General features: G+C 38.7%; 1 protein-coding gene across 3 annotated transcripts in view; it reads left to right on the plus strand.

Annotated features, from left to right (window-relative positions):
- The window catches only part of APBB2 (amyloid beta precursor protein binding family B member 2), a gene marked incomplete at its 5' end in the record, with an annotated part of 116996 nt that overhangs the window by 49631 nt on the left and 52087 nt on the right, over positions 1-15278 (plus strand). For all 3 annotated transcript variants that reach the window (XM_082315230.1, XM_082315232.1, XM_082315231.1), the window contains 3 exons: positions 3166-3228; positions 3655-3740; positions 3855-3915. In XM_082315230.1, the coding sequence (XP_082171356.1) occupies positions 3166-3228; positions 3655-3740; positions 3855-3915 (210 nt within the window). The remainder of the gene's footprint in view (positions 1-3165; positions 3229-3654; positions 3741-3854; positions 3916-15278) is intronic.

A 15278-nucleotide genomic window follows, 5' to 3' on the forward strand; every position in this document is an offset into this window, starting at 1 on the left:
TGTAAAAGATGACACAGAAAATAAGCAAGTTTCCAAAATTTGCATTAAGATGATATTATATGGTTATTTGAATTGTAGGTATAGGTGAAGGCATTTGTCTCTTGAAGGTTTCTGCATTCATTGATAAGCATCTTGCTTACCATTATTTAAACAATACTGATTTTTTGACTTAGTGGTTATTAAGATAGCATTGCAATAGAATACCAGCAGACTTACAGTAATGGAGTTCAAAACGAGAGTGTGAATTGGGCTCGGGACTTTGTGCAATGCCAAATTCTGAAACTGCTACAAAGAAGGGGCGTAGCTGGAGTTATGAGAACTGTTAGGAAAAGTCTTGCATTTCTTGAAACCACAGATGTTGAGCTTTATTAAGAGGGAACTGGAGGAAGAATCCCTTGGGATTCAGCTGGTTCTGAGCAGAACCCTGCTACAGAGCAATACAAGGGAAATGAGCCATGGCGTGGGGTTAAGAGATAGGGGTAGGTAATGAAATAATTTGTAGTCTAGATTTAACAGTGTCAGCTATCATGAATCTTTTGGTTTTTCATCTCTTCGCAATCAATACTTGCCAGCACCTAATCATCTCCAGGTCACTTGCAGGTGATATTGGTTTCAGTCCCTGCTCACCGCACTGCAGCCTACCCCAAGTGCTCCCCCTCTGCCTCCCTGTGAAGGATTAACCTGGATGTCTGTGATACGGTCAATCTGACATTTCACAAAAGATGCGGAATTCGATCTAGAATAGGGGCTCCCAAACGCCTTTATCCCGGCGCTACCATTGGCAGCAGGAGTTGTGGTGGACAGCTTCCAGCTCATGTGAGCTGTGCACCACTGGTTCCCTCATTGCTGTTTGGAAGCCTGTGCTCTGAGATAATCTGGTTTGGGAGGGCTGGTTTAGCTCATTCCCACGTGCTGGAATTTGTATTGCTTTCTTCCGAAAAGGTTGGGGGATATATAGGTTTTAGGCAGATGAAAGAGTATAATCTAGGATTGAAGACTGGCATGGGTAGCATTTCATATCTGTCCCAATAGGCTTCTGTGATCCCATAAAAAATACTTTTATCTTTATCACATTTGTCTGTGAAGCATCATGTGCTAATCTTGAGATGAGTTTATTTGGGCTCTTTCAGCTTTTGAGTTTGTCAAATAAACATTTAGAAACACCTTTTTTTTCCCCTGGAGTAATGCCTTTTTACCCTTTGTCTTGTTTCCTCCTTTTTTTTCTTTTTCCTTTTTTTTAAATTATTTTGTGTCCCTGTCTCTTAAGTGATGTGATATACAGAAGCTTTGCTTCATTTGGTAGAATGTGGCTCACAGCTGAGGGCAGTCAAACAACAGATCAAGTCAGCCATTTTTATGTTGTAGCTTACTCTGGATATTTAGCATAAAAAAAAGCAGTTACTTACTATTGTTGAACAGAGAATCAGAAAAAAAATGGGTAGGGAGGAGTGATGATGTAATGCATACAAATAGCAGAAAGCGTTTTAAAAGGGAAAAATGAAAATGTCTTTTGCACAGGCTACAAGGCAATTTTTCTTTCACAAGATAATGGGTAAATTTCAATCCAAAGCAATTACGGGTTAAGCATTATCTGAAAATCCTGCAGATTTAACAAAAATGCTAATACATGCTAAATATGAATAACCTGGAACATCCCTTCCACCCCTTCAAAAGCATGAAAATGTATTTTGGTTTTGCACAGCTGATTAAATTTGACTTAGTTTTAGATGGCTCTCTTCTCCTGTGTGTTGCCAAATTACTTCCTTTGTGAATCCTCATCTTCTGTAACGTTCTCTTCCAAATTTTAGAGATTTTGCTGCCTCTTTCCCATTTCCTGTGCAGAGAAAAAGCCGTAGGGTTTAATTTTCAGTAAAAGCTTCTTTGAGATCATGGCAGAATTTGGTGATGGTAGTTGTGTCTTCTTATGACCTGTCTCATCCCAGGCCTGGATCACCTCTAGAAGTTCTTCTGTGGGTACCATAGCCACTGGCAGCTAATAATTAAAGAGGAGGAGCTTAGTAGGAAAAGCTAACAGCTCAATTAATTCAAAGGCATGTTAGGGAAGAGTTACTCCCAGGAGTTGTTTCTCACAAATAATTCCTCCAGTAGGGATGTACTGAGAACACTTCTGAGGTGAGAGGTCCAACCTGCAAATTAATGCATTGGGCCATATTACTAGGTACCACTTCATCTTAGTGCTGAGCTGGACAGCCTGGGAGAGCTCATCTTAAAAGGGGCCACTAATTACAGGAATACTTGATTTGGTGAAGCTACAAAGAGGTGGCTCTGGATATCTCAGCAACCAGATCTTCTCTCCCACCTGGATCTTGTTCAGGACTGTGGGATTTCTGTCCTTGTGGGGAAGAGGAGAGGGGCAACTCCAACATCAGCTGCTCTTCCCAGGCTTTACAGGGAAGGGTGAACCTCAGGTTGCTGTAGTGCTACTTGCTTGATTGTAGCACTGCTGCTTGCTTGATTGTAGCAGTGAACGCCTCTGAAAATTTTGAGAAACTTGAATGGAACATGAGGGGGTGGGTGGTTTGTTAGGGTTTGTTTTGTTCTGTTTTTTAAAAAAGTTGCTAGACTTTACAAATCTACTTGTTCAGCAAGAAATCTCTCTGCACTCCTTACTAATCCTCCTTCCCTTTGCTGTCCTTTTCATGTGCTTTCTCTCTAGAAATATTTGATTTTTACCTTGTATGTATCTTATCCTTGTATATATCATTGTGTTTCAGTATTTCTAGTTTCAATAGTGTTAGGGTCTTTTAACAAAAGTGCCAATCAAATGGAAGTCCTAATGTTTCCCCTTAATTGCTGTTTATCGAAGGCTGTAGCAGCTGTGGCCAACATTCATATTCAGATTCATTTTGCTTGCTTTTAAGATCATAGTTAAAGAGTAATTTCATTGTCTGTTCCTAATTTATATTAACTTTCCTTGTTTCAATCATTTGTTTTGGTAAGTAACTGTTAGAGGCATGTCTTCTCTCCCCTTTCCTCCAAATGCCATGGTATAGTGGAGTAATTAGTTGAAGTTTGAGGTGATCTGTTCCCTAACCCATCCTGTAAATATCAATGCTAACAACAGTGTCTTGTGTTTTTTTTCTTTTTCTTTCTTTTTTTTTTTTATCAATGTGCTTCTTTCTGTGTGAATAATTATGTGTCTAGAAACAGCCATGGAGTGATTTTGCTGTACTGAATGGGGGAAAGATTAATAGTGACATTTGGAAGGCAAGTATATTGTCAGATTTTAGAACCTTTAATACTATTACCCTTGTTTTTTGCATGGCAGTGGCTGTTTTTTTCCCCTTTTATTTTTCCATGAATGTCATTCATAACCTAGGCCAAAGTGAATGGGGGTACTGCTAGGGATGTCTAGCTCACAAACATGCTGCCTTTTCTGATCTTTCCACTTGGGATGGATTCAGTCTAAACTAGCAGGGCAACTGCCATGATGTAACGAGTAAGATGCCTGCACTGAATGAAATGCAGCTTGAGAATATATGCATGCCTCTTTTCAACTTCAGCCAGAAATACTATCGCTTCTTTGCAGGGAGGATTTAATTTCTCTTTGAAATAAGAAATAACATGGTGATGTACTTAATACTATATTAATAGCACTTAATACTATACTAATAGCACTGCCTTTATCTCTAGGATCTGCATGCAGCCACTGTGAACCCTGACCCAAGTCTGAAAGAGTTTGAAGGAGCAACATTACGCTATGCCTCTTTGAAGCTCAGGTACAATGACTTCAGAAGTCTCCGTGGATTGACCAGCTCCATTTTGTGCTGTGCTGTAATTTTTATATGATTTTAAGATTGATTTTTGTCTTTTTTTTTTTTTTCCTGTAACAGAAATGGTCCACAATCTGATGATGATGATTCTTGTAGCATCAACAGTGATCCAGAAGCCAAGGTCTGTAAGAAGATCCACAATGGGATAACAATTAAAAATCTGCAATTGTAAACATAACTTGCAAGGTGCAGAATGTGTCCTAGGTTTTGAAATTAACTGTACTCCTCCTCTTGGCACAATGTAGATTGACCATGCAAGACTAATTCCATCAAAGGAATTTGCAGATTTAGAGCTTCATTCAATTTGATCAGGAAAGCGTGACTTATTTTAAAATCACGTAAGCCAAGAAATTGACTGTTACAGCTCAAAATTCTGCTGTCCAACTGTAATAACTGACCCCTTGCACAACTAAGTGAGTTTTCCATCTTGAGTGAGAGAGGGCTCTGGTGTTTGTCATGGCTGGATAGCTTCTTGGGGCATGTGGTGACAGAATTTGCTCTTTATTTTCGAGTTTGTCCCCTTTTTAAGTGCTCTTCCTTGTTTACATGGCTGCTTGAACTTGCATCTAGTAACAAGGAAGTTACTTTTTAGAACAAGGAACTTTGTATTTTAGAACAGAGAATGCAACCTAGTTTGAGGATAAAATTTATAGAGAAAAATGAGACCATTATGTGAACAAGCACCATAATTAAGTCAGAGCCTTTACTGTTGTAATCTAAGATTTTTGAGAAGAAGCAGCAGAAGGTTTTGAATGCTTGTATACATATCTCCAGATTTGTCTTGTAGATGGTTTTGCCTTGTGCTTGCATCCATTTTTAAGGATGTATGTGAATCTCTATAATTGGAAATCCAAGTAATTTAAATAAGTATTTTGGCTGTGCCATACACCTGCAGTGACTGACAGGATCAGAAGCTGCTTACATGCAGGAAGACAGTATGTAACAGAGTTAATAATTATAATAGCATTAATGATATATTTTAGGAGAGAAAACAGACTGATCAGGGTACTTAAACTTCTTTGTCATCTTGATTATTTGGCTTGTGATGTTTAAATCAGATGTGAATAAGTGTGTTTTGCTTGGCAGGCTGGCAGTTAAAAAGCAAGGGTTTCAGCTGCGCTCGTTACGATGACAAGCACTAAATTCTGAGCACTGTAAATGGAGTTGGAAGAGTGATGAGCATTAGGTACTAGTCCTCAGAACCAGAAAGCTCTTCCTTTCAAGATAAGCCTTATGGTATGGAAAGCATTATAGGGAGGCAGTATTTTGATATGTCTGACTCTTTCCCAGGTGATTTACACTGGGTAGAGTTCAGAGCCCTTTCTGCTTGAAGAACCATGGCAGTATTTGTGTGGGCGAATAACTTATGTGTCATCATCTCCCTGCCCTCTCTGGCTTGCTGTTTAAACTTCAAAATTTATGGAACTGATACCCATCTGGTGTCAGGGAAATGGGTCAATGCCAAAAGCTTGTCCTCTTTTGTCTATAACAGCTGGTTTTGTTTCTCCTGTTCAGGCAAAACCATGCTGATGATGCTTAAATGGGTAATCAAAACTGAGCACTGAAACATTCACAGAAGTGACTGAGAGAAGCAATACAAGAAATAGAGGAGAAACTGTACATTTTGGGGGGTTGTTTTTTTTTTATTAAATCACTTGAATCAAAGCAGCTTACCTGCTGTCTGTCACTGCCTGATGGGGATGCTGTGCAGGGGCAGTAGTGACCGTGTGCGTGGTCCTGCAAGTGAAGCTCAGCAGCACTGATGTTGCTTTGCAGTGGGAGAGGCTGTGGACAAAGCTGTTCAGTGCATCTGCCTCTGCCCCGAGGACAGGACAAGCAGCTGCTGAAGGGCCATACCCCACAGGGACGGGAAGTGGTCCGGAAACAGCAGGGAAAATCTTCACCTGCGGGAAACGCTCTGGGATCTTTAATTCTCACATGGATGGGAAGGGGGGGTCGTAGGTGGACTCCTTGCTAGCCCATTTTACCCAAAATATTGCGAGACTGAAAGAATTCTGATAGGATTTGAAACTGGTGACCTGAGACTTGGAAAATAAGATTTTTTTAGCCCCTTAGGCTCTCCTCTGCCACATGACATGCCTTAACTATATTTGATTGAAGCTTGGTTTTATGTGGCAGCAGGCACAGATACTTTTTCTTCATTTCAGCATAAGAGAAGGAAGCTTTTTTTATCTCATTAAACTCTCTGTTGGAAGAATTTGCTAAAATGAACCTCGTTAGAGATATTTTAGAGATCTTAAACCTATTTAAACCTATTCATGACAGTAGCCAGTACATTTGAAAAAAAAATTAAATAAAAATTTAATTTCCTCAATGGCACTGAGTAACACTTTCAGCAAAGGGAACCGTGCCACCTTGTGGAAAACTGAAGTAGTTGTCTTCACCAGAGTCTGTCAACTTCTGCAAAGATTGTAGCACTGCAAAAATGTCAGTTTTGGGAAAAGTATGTCATATAATTAATGTAATTCTTGTAAGAAAAGTGATTTATGCAGCAACACAGTTAAGCATTCAAAATTGTCAATAAACAACAAATGTTTCTCTATACATCATGTGCTTAAGATGCAGTTCAGAGCTTCATATCCTTGGCATTCTGGTGCAGGTTGTCTGCACAAGGCCATAAAGGAGAAGGGGAAGTGGGAGAAAGGGGAGAATGATTACATCCAGCTTCTTGATTTCAGTAATTTATTTTAGTAGGAATTTCTTTAAGAGATGGCTCATTGCACTTGAGAAGGATCCTAATTCTGCATGTGAAACATGCACAACTGGAAATGAGTTTTGAATTGGTACTTCCCAGGAGACAGATCATAACCTTCCTGGTTAATTTATAGAGCAACCTGTGCCTTCCTAATTAGGCTGTCTCTTTTTACATTGTTCTAAAATATGATGACGTTGGGTAAAAGTATAGAAAGACGCTAAGTTTTTTCCTTGCGGTTGTGCAAAGAAACTGAACCTCCTGGGGAAACCTGTCTCTGTCCCTAGCAATGGGATGAAAAATGGAAAGCTCGTGTGACTCAATTTCTCCAAAATCTTTTCAGAATTGGCCTGTTTGGCCTGACATTTGGGCTCGCCTTTATTCTCTCCTTTTAAATGCGGTTTTCTGCTAAGGCTTAATTTAGTCTTTCTGTGTTAAGCATGGATTTTTGAATTCCCTGTCCATGTTAGCCTGTTCAGCAGAGCTTCACTTTCCAGCCTTGCCATTTTAGAATAGTTTCAGCTGTACATCAGTGTCTAAGAATGGGAAGAATGTATTTATACCTGTGGAAGTACTAGGCAGTTGCTCCAAACATCTGTTTTCTACTTTAGAAACCAGTAAATGCTCAGGATCTCAAAAGAAAGGAAGAGAAGGAGACTGTTTCCAAAAGGGATAGAGGTAGGAGATGCTGATACCAGGTATTTAAATTTAATGACTGGCTCGTAGGTGAATGAAAACGCAGTTGGAGACATGGGAGGTAAGTTGGTGATGAACTCCTACAGATTACCTGGGCATTAGTGATTAACCAGTTAGGCTTTTTGGAGTGATGTGAGGGATGTTTCTGACAAGCTGACTTGTCAGACCACTTGTGGCTGTCATGAAAGTGGCCTGTAAATAGCACTATGGAAATAATGATACAAAATACTATGTGCCCCCCAAAGAGTTAACATCCAGCTCTCTGCTGCTTTTCTTGCAATGAAGATGGGTATGTGTGTTTTGGAGACATCCTACATTTGCTTGTTTCTGGTCTTCTCCAGAAGCAAATGTCCTGGCTAGACATAGGACCATTAGTAAATAATCAGTGTGTCTTCTTGGTGATGGAGATGAGTCTGATTTCTGATGCAAGTGAAGAGTTAACCAAAGAGGAGGAGGTTTTGCCACATCTGGTAATTCCAAGAAAGGATCATCTTTTCACACTGAAGGCCATAATTCTCTCTCACAGAGTAGCTTCTAAAATTATTGGTGCAAACAGGGAGTATTCAACATTTTCCAGCAGTTTCACAGTCCACTTCATGCTGCATATAATCTTCTCATGAGCACATGAAACACTACAAAAAACCTCAGTTCAATTCATTTCAATTAATGGACTCAATTCAATGAATTAAATCTGGGGAGTTTATTCCGTCTTAAGTCTCCTTACAAAAAAAGATTAAATCTAAAAGAAAAATTAGGCATCTTCAACAGTTTTTCTTCCAAAATGGCACTTCTGCTTGTTTTTTGGAATAGGAATTTGTTTCTTTCAAAAACAATCCTTGGTTTTCGTTCCTAGGAAATAGAACCTGCTACAGCGTAGAGGACTAGAAGAAATCTTGAACCCATTCCTTATAGGGAACCACAATATATAATCCCATCTATTAATTTCAAGTTTCTTCTTAAACGTTTTTGGGGGTTTTTTTTGCCTTGATTAGTCTTACTGGCAAACTGGTTGAAGTATTACCTTCCTTTCATGGTCAAAAACCTTTTAACCTAAACTCTTTGAGACCATTTTTTATCCTCTTATTCTATGTTTAGCCATCTTCTAGTGCATTTATAGCAGGCAATTATGTCTCTTCTTCAGCTTAGTTTTATTAAAGTAAACAAGCCAAGTGCTTTTAATTATTCATAATGAGGCTAGGAGGGTTGCCATCTTCGTATGAGTCCCCATTTCCCTGACTGCTGCAGCAGCTCTGTGTTTTCTGTATTTTCGTTTTAACCACAGGCCATCAGATTTGTTACCTTGGATGGAGTTTTTCCAGGGTCTTGTAGGCTAGCTTTAAAATGTCCATATTCTCTATTGGAGAGTTCTTGACACATAATTTCATTTACTTTTTCAACTCCTGAGTAGGTAATCGTTTTAGTTGCAAGTTAAGCCATAATTATAACCAGTGCTTGTAAGAGTGAGCGGAATGAAAGTTCTGGAATAAAAGTTTCATCTCAACAATCTGAATAGCACCTTGGTCAGGAGGGGGGAGTTGGTTGTTTTGTTTTGTTTTTTCAAAGAATCTTCTTGCCAGTAGGTGAATGTTTGTTGGGAACAGCAGAATTTTTTATTTTGTACCCTAAGCAGTGTGTACATAGTTCTTTTAACATGAAGCTACTCCCAATGCAAAACTAAGTGTGTCTTTGGAAATACTTATTTTTGCATTGATGAGATGGTGTGGAAATGCAGGAAAGCTTTCACAAATTGCAGGAAAGCAGGTTATACTCAGTGCTTGCGGATCTTCCTTAAATTATGTTCTTAAGTATTTTAAATCAAAAGAACTAAGAGTAAGAGTTAAGTAGTTTAAAAAAAATTTGTTTCCCATTAGTATTGGCTTATCTTAGGTTTGAGAGGGAAGAATGATAGTCTGGGAATAAAAACTTTAACCAACTAACCAACCAAAAACCCAACCTAAAACCAAAATAAACATTGTAGTGGAGTTTGGGGTTAGGGTTTTTTCCTTGTTTCTTTCAAACACAAAAAGATGCCCTTAGTTTCTTTCCCCCTCTCACCATCTGGGTAGTCATTTTGGTAGCTTTCAAAACCATGAGTCAAAACACAGATCTTCTGTTTGAAACACCCAATCAAAAAGAGGTCAGTCTTGACAATTACTGTAGCATAGCAAAAGTTTATCCATCATTCCATCCTTGCAGCTTCTAGGTAGCAATGGTGAGTGATGGGGATGGCAGGCACCCTCCCAGCTATGGAGATGCTGCAGGTAAATGACGCAGGTGCTCAAAAACATTCTGCTTTGAAAGCAGTTTTAGGAATAGCAGATTAAAGCACTAAAATACATCTCCTTCGTGTTTTGTTTTGGTTTTGTTTGTTTGTTTGTTTGTTTGTTTTAAATAGTGTCTTTTTCATTTTGTACATTAGAACTTTTGGAGAGTGTGTTTGCTCATTCATTCTCTCTCTGTGATTGATACTTATTACTGTTGATATCTATTGTGTCATTAGGTGATGTTATAAGTGATAATGTCATGATGTGAGGTACGTCGTAATACAGATTTCCATCTAGGGGATATTTTCTTCCACCTTGTCCCTAAATGGATTCTTGTTTAATCAAATAGGAAGATTAGTCCAGGGCAGAGGAAGACGTAGTGTTTTCCCAAATCTAAGTAATTTACTTCTTTAATGGTCTACAGAGTTACAATATGTTTAATTGTTATAATATATGCATAATATAAATATCTGGGGTAATGTGGTATAATTTCTTGAGCCCTTCAAGATTTATAATTAGATCCTGCAAAATGTTACATGTCTTTCACTCTTACAAATCCCACATGTCTCCGGGGTCTAATTAGATGTGAACCTTTCATGCAAGATCAGGACATGGGTGACTGAACAGCAGGAGAGGTGTAGAGGGAGAGATTTTACTTGTAGCCTTCCTTAGAAAAATATATCACAAAGCTGTTCCTCATGTGAAAGAGAACAGAAACTGCTTTAAAATGTACCATTAATTTCCAGGTTTGTAATGCAATAATTATGTCTTGAATTTGGGGACATTATCAGTATTTGCTTTATTAAGGTATACTGTACCAAACGTTTACATTGGGCTGCCGGATTTCTAGAGGATTGGGAAAAGAGAAGGTAAAATTTAAGAACACTTTTGATTGAAATCAAATCAAAATATCTTCTTGGCCCGTAAAGTTCCAGTATTGACAGCGACTTTGTCTGCCACAGGTCTGTTGATCAGGAATTGTTGTTGGACTAATAAGAGCATAGATAGCAATTACACGACAGGAGGATAAATGATACAGATGGGAGCTGTGTGGGTCACACTTTTCCCTTGAAGCAATTACTACGTTGTGAGTGCTGTGGGTGGCCGGGTTGCATGGGCAGTTTAGGTACATGCCAGTGACAGCTCTCCCCGTGGGGAGGTAGCTTCCCTGGCTGCCAGCTGGGTGAGATGGTGCTGGAGCCAGCATGCCCTGCCTCTGAAATCGCAACCGTGGGGCACCGAATGTGCTGCCATCACCTCCAAGTAACAGGAAACCATTTCCAAAGTGAAACACAGCTGCTAAAATTGTAGCTACTCTACCAGGAAGTGCCGGACATGTTTGAGAAAACTTGAATATACCTGATTTTTTTTTTTTAAATGATGATGTTTCTTCCAGTGGTAGCTGTTTAAGAAGAATTTTCTATTGCTTCACTAGGCTGAAATGCCAGTGTCATCTTCAGTACCATTTCTCATGGAGATGCACAGTGCAGTTTTTCTTGGCCAGGGTCTGTGTACAGCATCTTGCTGTATACAACCATTTAACAAACCATGGCTGTTGTGCAGAACACAAGAAAAACCTACCTGCTGCTGTAAGAGATTTTTTTTTTTCTCTTGGAAGAATCGGCACTTCCTAATATTTTAATGTTTCTTATTTGTAATTGTTTTTAATCACAATTTGTTCACTGCTTCGTGGTGCAGCACAGTGAACTTTCTGGGCCAGCAGTACTTTGTGTATGATTGATAAAGGAGCCCTCAGGAGAGGACAGAAACTGCATACTCACGTCCCACAGACAAAAAGCTCCTGTTGCCATTCTGCAGACCGATGGATTTAGTGCGCAGTTTGGCTCAGCCTCTGCTGATATTGCTGGCAGACCTCCCCATCAGCTCGCCAGCATCGTTGCTAATACACTGCAGAGGTAATCACAGATTGCAGCCCTTCATGCTCCTCACTGGAGACCAACCATTTCACCTCTAAAACAATATATAGCCTCTGTCAGCTCCGGCTTTAGAATGGCCTGTTGATTGTGAACTGCCTCTTGAATGTCTGTTCATCGTTGTGCTCCTACAAAATTATAATGATCAGATGATATTTTTGTATTTCTCTTCAATTATTTACATTAGCTTGCCAGTTTAGGGCAGCTCAGGGAAATAGCCTGCTCTAATCTGCAATGTCACAAAGTTTACCATTCCATTGTGTAGATTTTTAATGAAAAAGGTGCAGAGAGTGTATTTATCTCAGTGTGTGTATATATATGTAAATATATATATATTTATGTATGATATATGTATGTTATATATACACAGTTTGAAAACAGCATGGTACAACCTTGGTGGGTTATTTGTCCATTTGACCTGCTGAAAGGTACATTTATGGAGGAAGTTAATTTAAAAATCAATTAAAATGGAACATTGTGTTGAATGACAGAGCAATATTTAGGTAGCTCTAGCCAGGATATATATTTATTTTGATATTAGTTCTAACTCTAAATTTCACTTCAAAAAAACAGAGGTCTTCCTTGCCAAAATTTCCTGCATTTCATCAAAGAGAAAAGGGAGTGGGAGGTAATATTTGTCTCTTAAGACATTTAAAAACTTGAGATATGCAGTACATCATAATGCCATGTTGATCCTCTGCGGGTATGCGTTATTCCATATGCTTGAAGATGATCACTCCGCGGTGCTGCAGGGAGGCAGTGTGACAGTAAGGGGGTCCTCAAATGTGGGAGGCTCACCAGGGCTCAAGATTTCTGGACTCGGGATTCATGTTCATTTGAGTCTTTTTCAAAGAGTGGGAATTGATCAAAAGTGATTTAACTTCATTGACTCTGGATCCTGTTGTAAACATAATTTCTGCAGAAAACAAATTACTCTTAACAATGTTGCTTCTAAAGAGACATGAAATCCTGACTCCAGTGAAGATGGAAGGTTTTTCTCCATTGATTCAATAAGGTTGAGAGTTCACCTAAAGGTGGTTTTTGTTTTGTTTTGTTTTTTTAAGTTGGATGTCATGCATATTACCTTTGAAATTATGCACCACAGTACTGAATAAAGTGCTGCTGGCTGCATTAGGACCACTTACATCTATCAGCCTGCAGAAGAGCCCTCATCAGAAAAATACAACATACAAGGTTAAAGATAACAAGTGAAGAGCATTAGTTTTTAAGAAATGAATGCACATTCCTGCAGGGCTTCTCTTTACTGACAAAGCATATATGTGTTTTTTGGGGTCATTTTTGTGTGGTGCAGAATAATGAAACCTGCTTGAGTTATCCTAACAGTTCAGTTATTCTGCAAGATAGACTCTGAGCATCATTGCAACAATCATCCTTTATTAGTTCCTGGTGAAAAATATGACTGCCTTTTCTTCACAGATGAAACATGTTTTTCATTTCACTATATTAAAATGGAAACCCAAAACCCCCTTAATAGCTCAAAGCAAAGTCCATAAACCCATCCCTTTAGGATGTGAAGTCAAGGTATCTGCAACGCGTTTCAAAACAAAGCCTATTCTTTACTGAGAAGACTGGAAAAAAGAATAATGTGATTTTAATTTCTTCAGAACTACGTATAGCAAAAGGGTATTAGTAGAGAATAATAGCGTCCATTCCATTTTTCCTCAACTTACTAGATTTTTTTACTTGATTCAGAAATATAGTAGTGAATAAGAAATTGGGATTCAAAAGATCTTGAACCAGCACAATGGGCCTGCAACATTCTCTTGCCTTGATAGAGCGGATTTGACCTCTGGCTGTGAGCCAGCAGGAACCACTGAGACAGAAGTATTAAACTCAAAACAAGAGAGGGACTTTTGTCATCCTACGCGTTGGAGTCTGCGAGTCTGGAAAAAAATGAGACTGTAGTGTCTTGGAGTATGAGTAAGGGACTGTGAAAGCAGAAAGTTCAATATTGACCTGCTCTAGAGAAGTAGTTTATTATAAAGGGTATTCTACAGTATTTGTAAAACCCTCAGATTTTATTCCTCAGAAGTTTAGTTTACAATCATCTGCTTGAAATAGCAATTATTAGTGGATTTCTGAATTCTGTTGTGGCCTGAATGTCTGTGTTCTTTTTTTTTTTGTATGGCATGCACATTTTCAGCATTCAAATAATACAACATGAACTGCAACAGAAAGCTGGAAATGTTGAAAAATCTTATTAATATGCTTTTGATTCTGCATTTTGAATTTTTTGTGATTCAGAATTTTTATGTGACAACTGTCAGTATTTCTCTGAGGAAACGGATGCGTTGCAGTCTATTAATGTCAATTAAATGGAAGTGTGAAAGTGTTTGCTTGTTCATTAATTGCATAAGATCTCTTTATTCTTTTGTTACTCAGTTTGGCTTTGATCATCTCCAATATTTTCATCTGGAATCAATGCAAGCTTTCTTCATGTATAGCCAGCAAATATACTGAAACATACTTTTTTCTCAGAATAGGGTGGCTGTATTTTAAGATACTTGATCTTCCAAAGCATAAAATAATATGATAGTTTGTTTTATTTTTAAAGTATCAACTAAAATGTAAGTGAAATTTCCAAGATTGTGTTGGCTGCATAAGAAATGGTTAATTATGTGACCTACATGCTGTGTCTCTGACACAAGCCTGCTCAGTGGTCTGTGATAAAAGGCCTTATTAAATACTGTAATGATTTACGTATGTCTGCAGACAGAGATAACCTTTAAAAAGGAAAAACATACAGGGAAACAAAGGAAATCCAAGTCCTTTAGGCTGAAGTAGAGAAGAAATTAGTAGCACAGATTTAAATCATGAAGGCAAACATACTCTAATGTAGATGTTCATAGTGGCTACCAACAGCTGTGTGATCTGAAAAACAATCAGTCCATGTATTTGTAATGTTCATTAGTTTGTTGTTCTCAAACTGATGTTCTAATCCAATTTTTCCCTGTAATGGGATCTTTCTACCCATGCCCTTATGATCCATCCAGTTTCCAATACTACTCTGCCATCAGTCTTGTGTAATTGATCTCTTGTCCTCTGTCTAGTAGGGGATTGTATCTGCTTTGGTTTTCTTGATATTTTCTTTTTTTAAAGGTACATGCTTAGCACTACATGAGGCAACAGCTAGAGTGTGGCATTTGCTTATGTGCAGAGATTTGTCACGGTTCTGTGTTCCTGTCAAAGCTCCTTCTGGAGTTCCTCTTGGAAAAGCTGTTGCAGAGCAGAGCCCTGCCCTGTGGTGAAGGGTTTGCAATGCCAAAGAGCAGAAGTGTGAACCACGATTCATTCATTCCTTCAAACCCAAAGCTCCCCAGCTTTAGGTGATGTTTTAGATCAAAACTGCACTGCGAGGGAGGTTTACAGCCTTTTATAGAGTTTGGATTAAGGCATTTATGAGTTTGGTTCTTTGGCTACAGATTATTAACCCTGAAACATTAATTGGATTTGTAGCCATGCAAACATACGTTCCCCAGAACTGTAAAACTGAGCAGTGATACCTGTGTTTTCATTTCTGTTCACTTGTCTGTTCATGGGGCAGGGTGTGATAAGGTGGCCTTTTCTTCCCTGTGGCCTTTCTTCCCCTGTATATTTTCTTTGCACGTCCTGTGTAGCCTTGCAGGAAATGCGAAGTCTCCAGTTGAGATGAAATTACGAGGTTGTTGACATACTGTGGTTTAAACATTTTTTCATTCATCTATCTCAGACACACCGTGTTTGTGGTAGTATCTTTGATCCTTCCCCATCCCAAACAGTAATACCCAAATGATCCAAATACAGTATACAATTCCTAAATCTGTCTTTCATCCTGCTGTATTTATCAGCTTTTTTTGGTTTTCTTCAAACCTGGTTT

The sequence above is a fragment of the Platalea leucorodia genome (assembly GCF_965183815.1).
Source record: "Platalea leucorodia genome assembly, chromosome: 6".
Taxonomy (NCBI): domain Eukaryota; kingdom Metazoa; phylum Chordata; class Aves; order Pelecaniformes; family Threskiornithidae; genus Platalea; species Platalea leucorodia.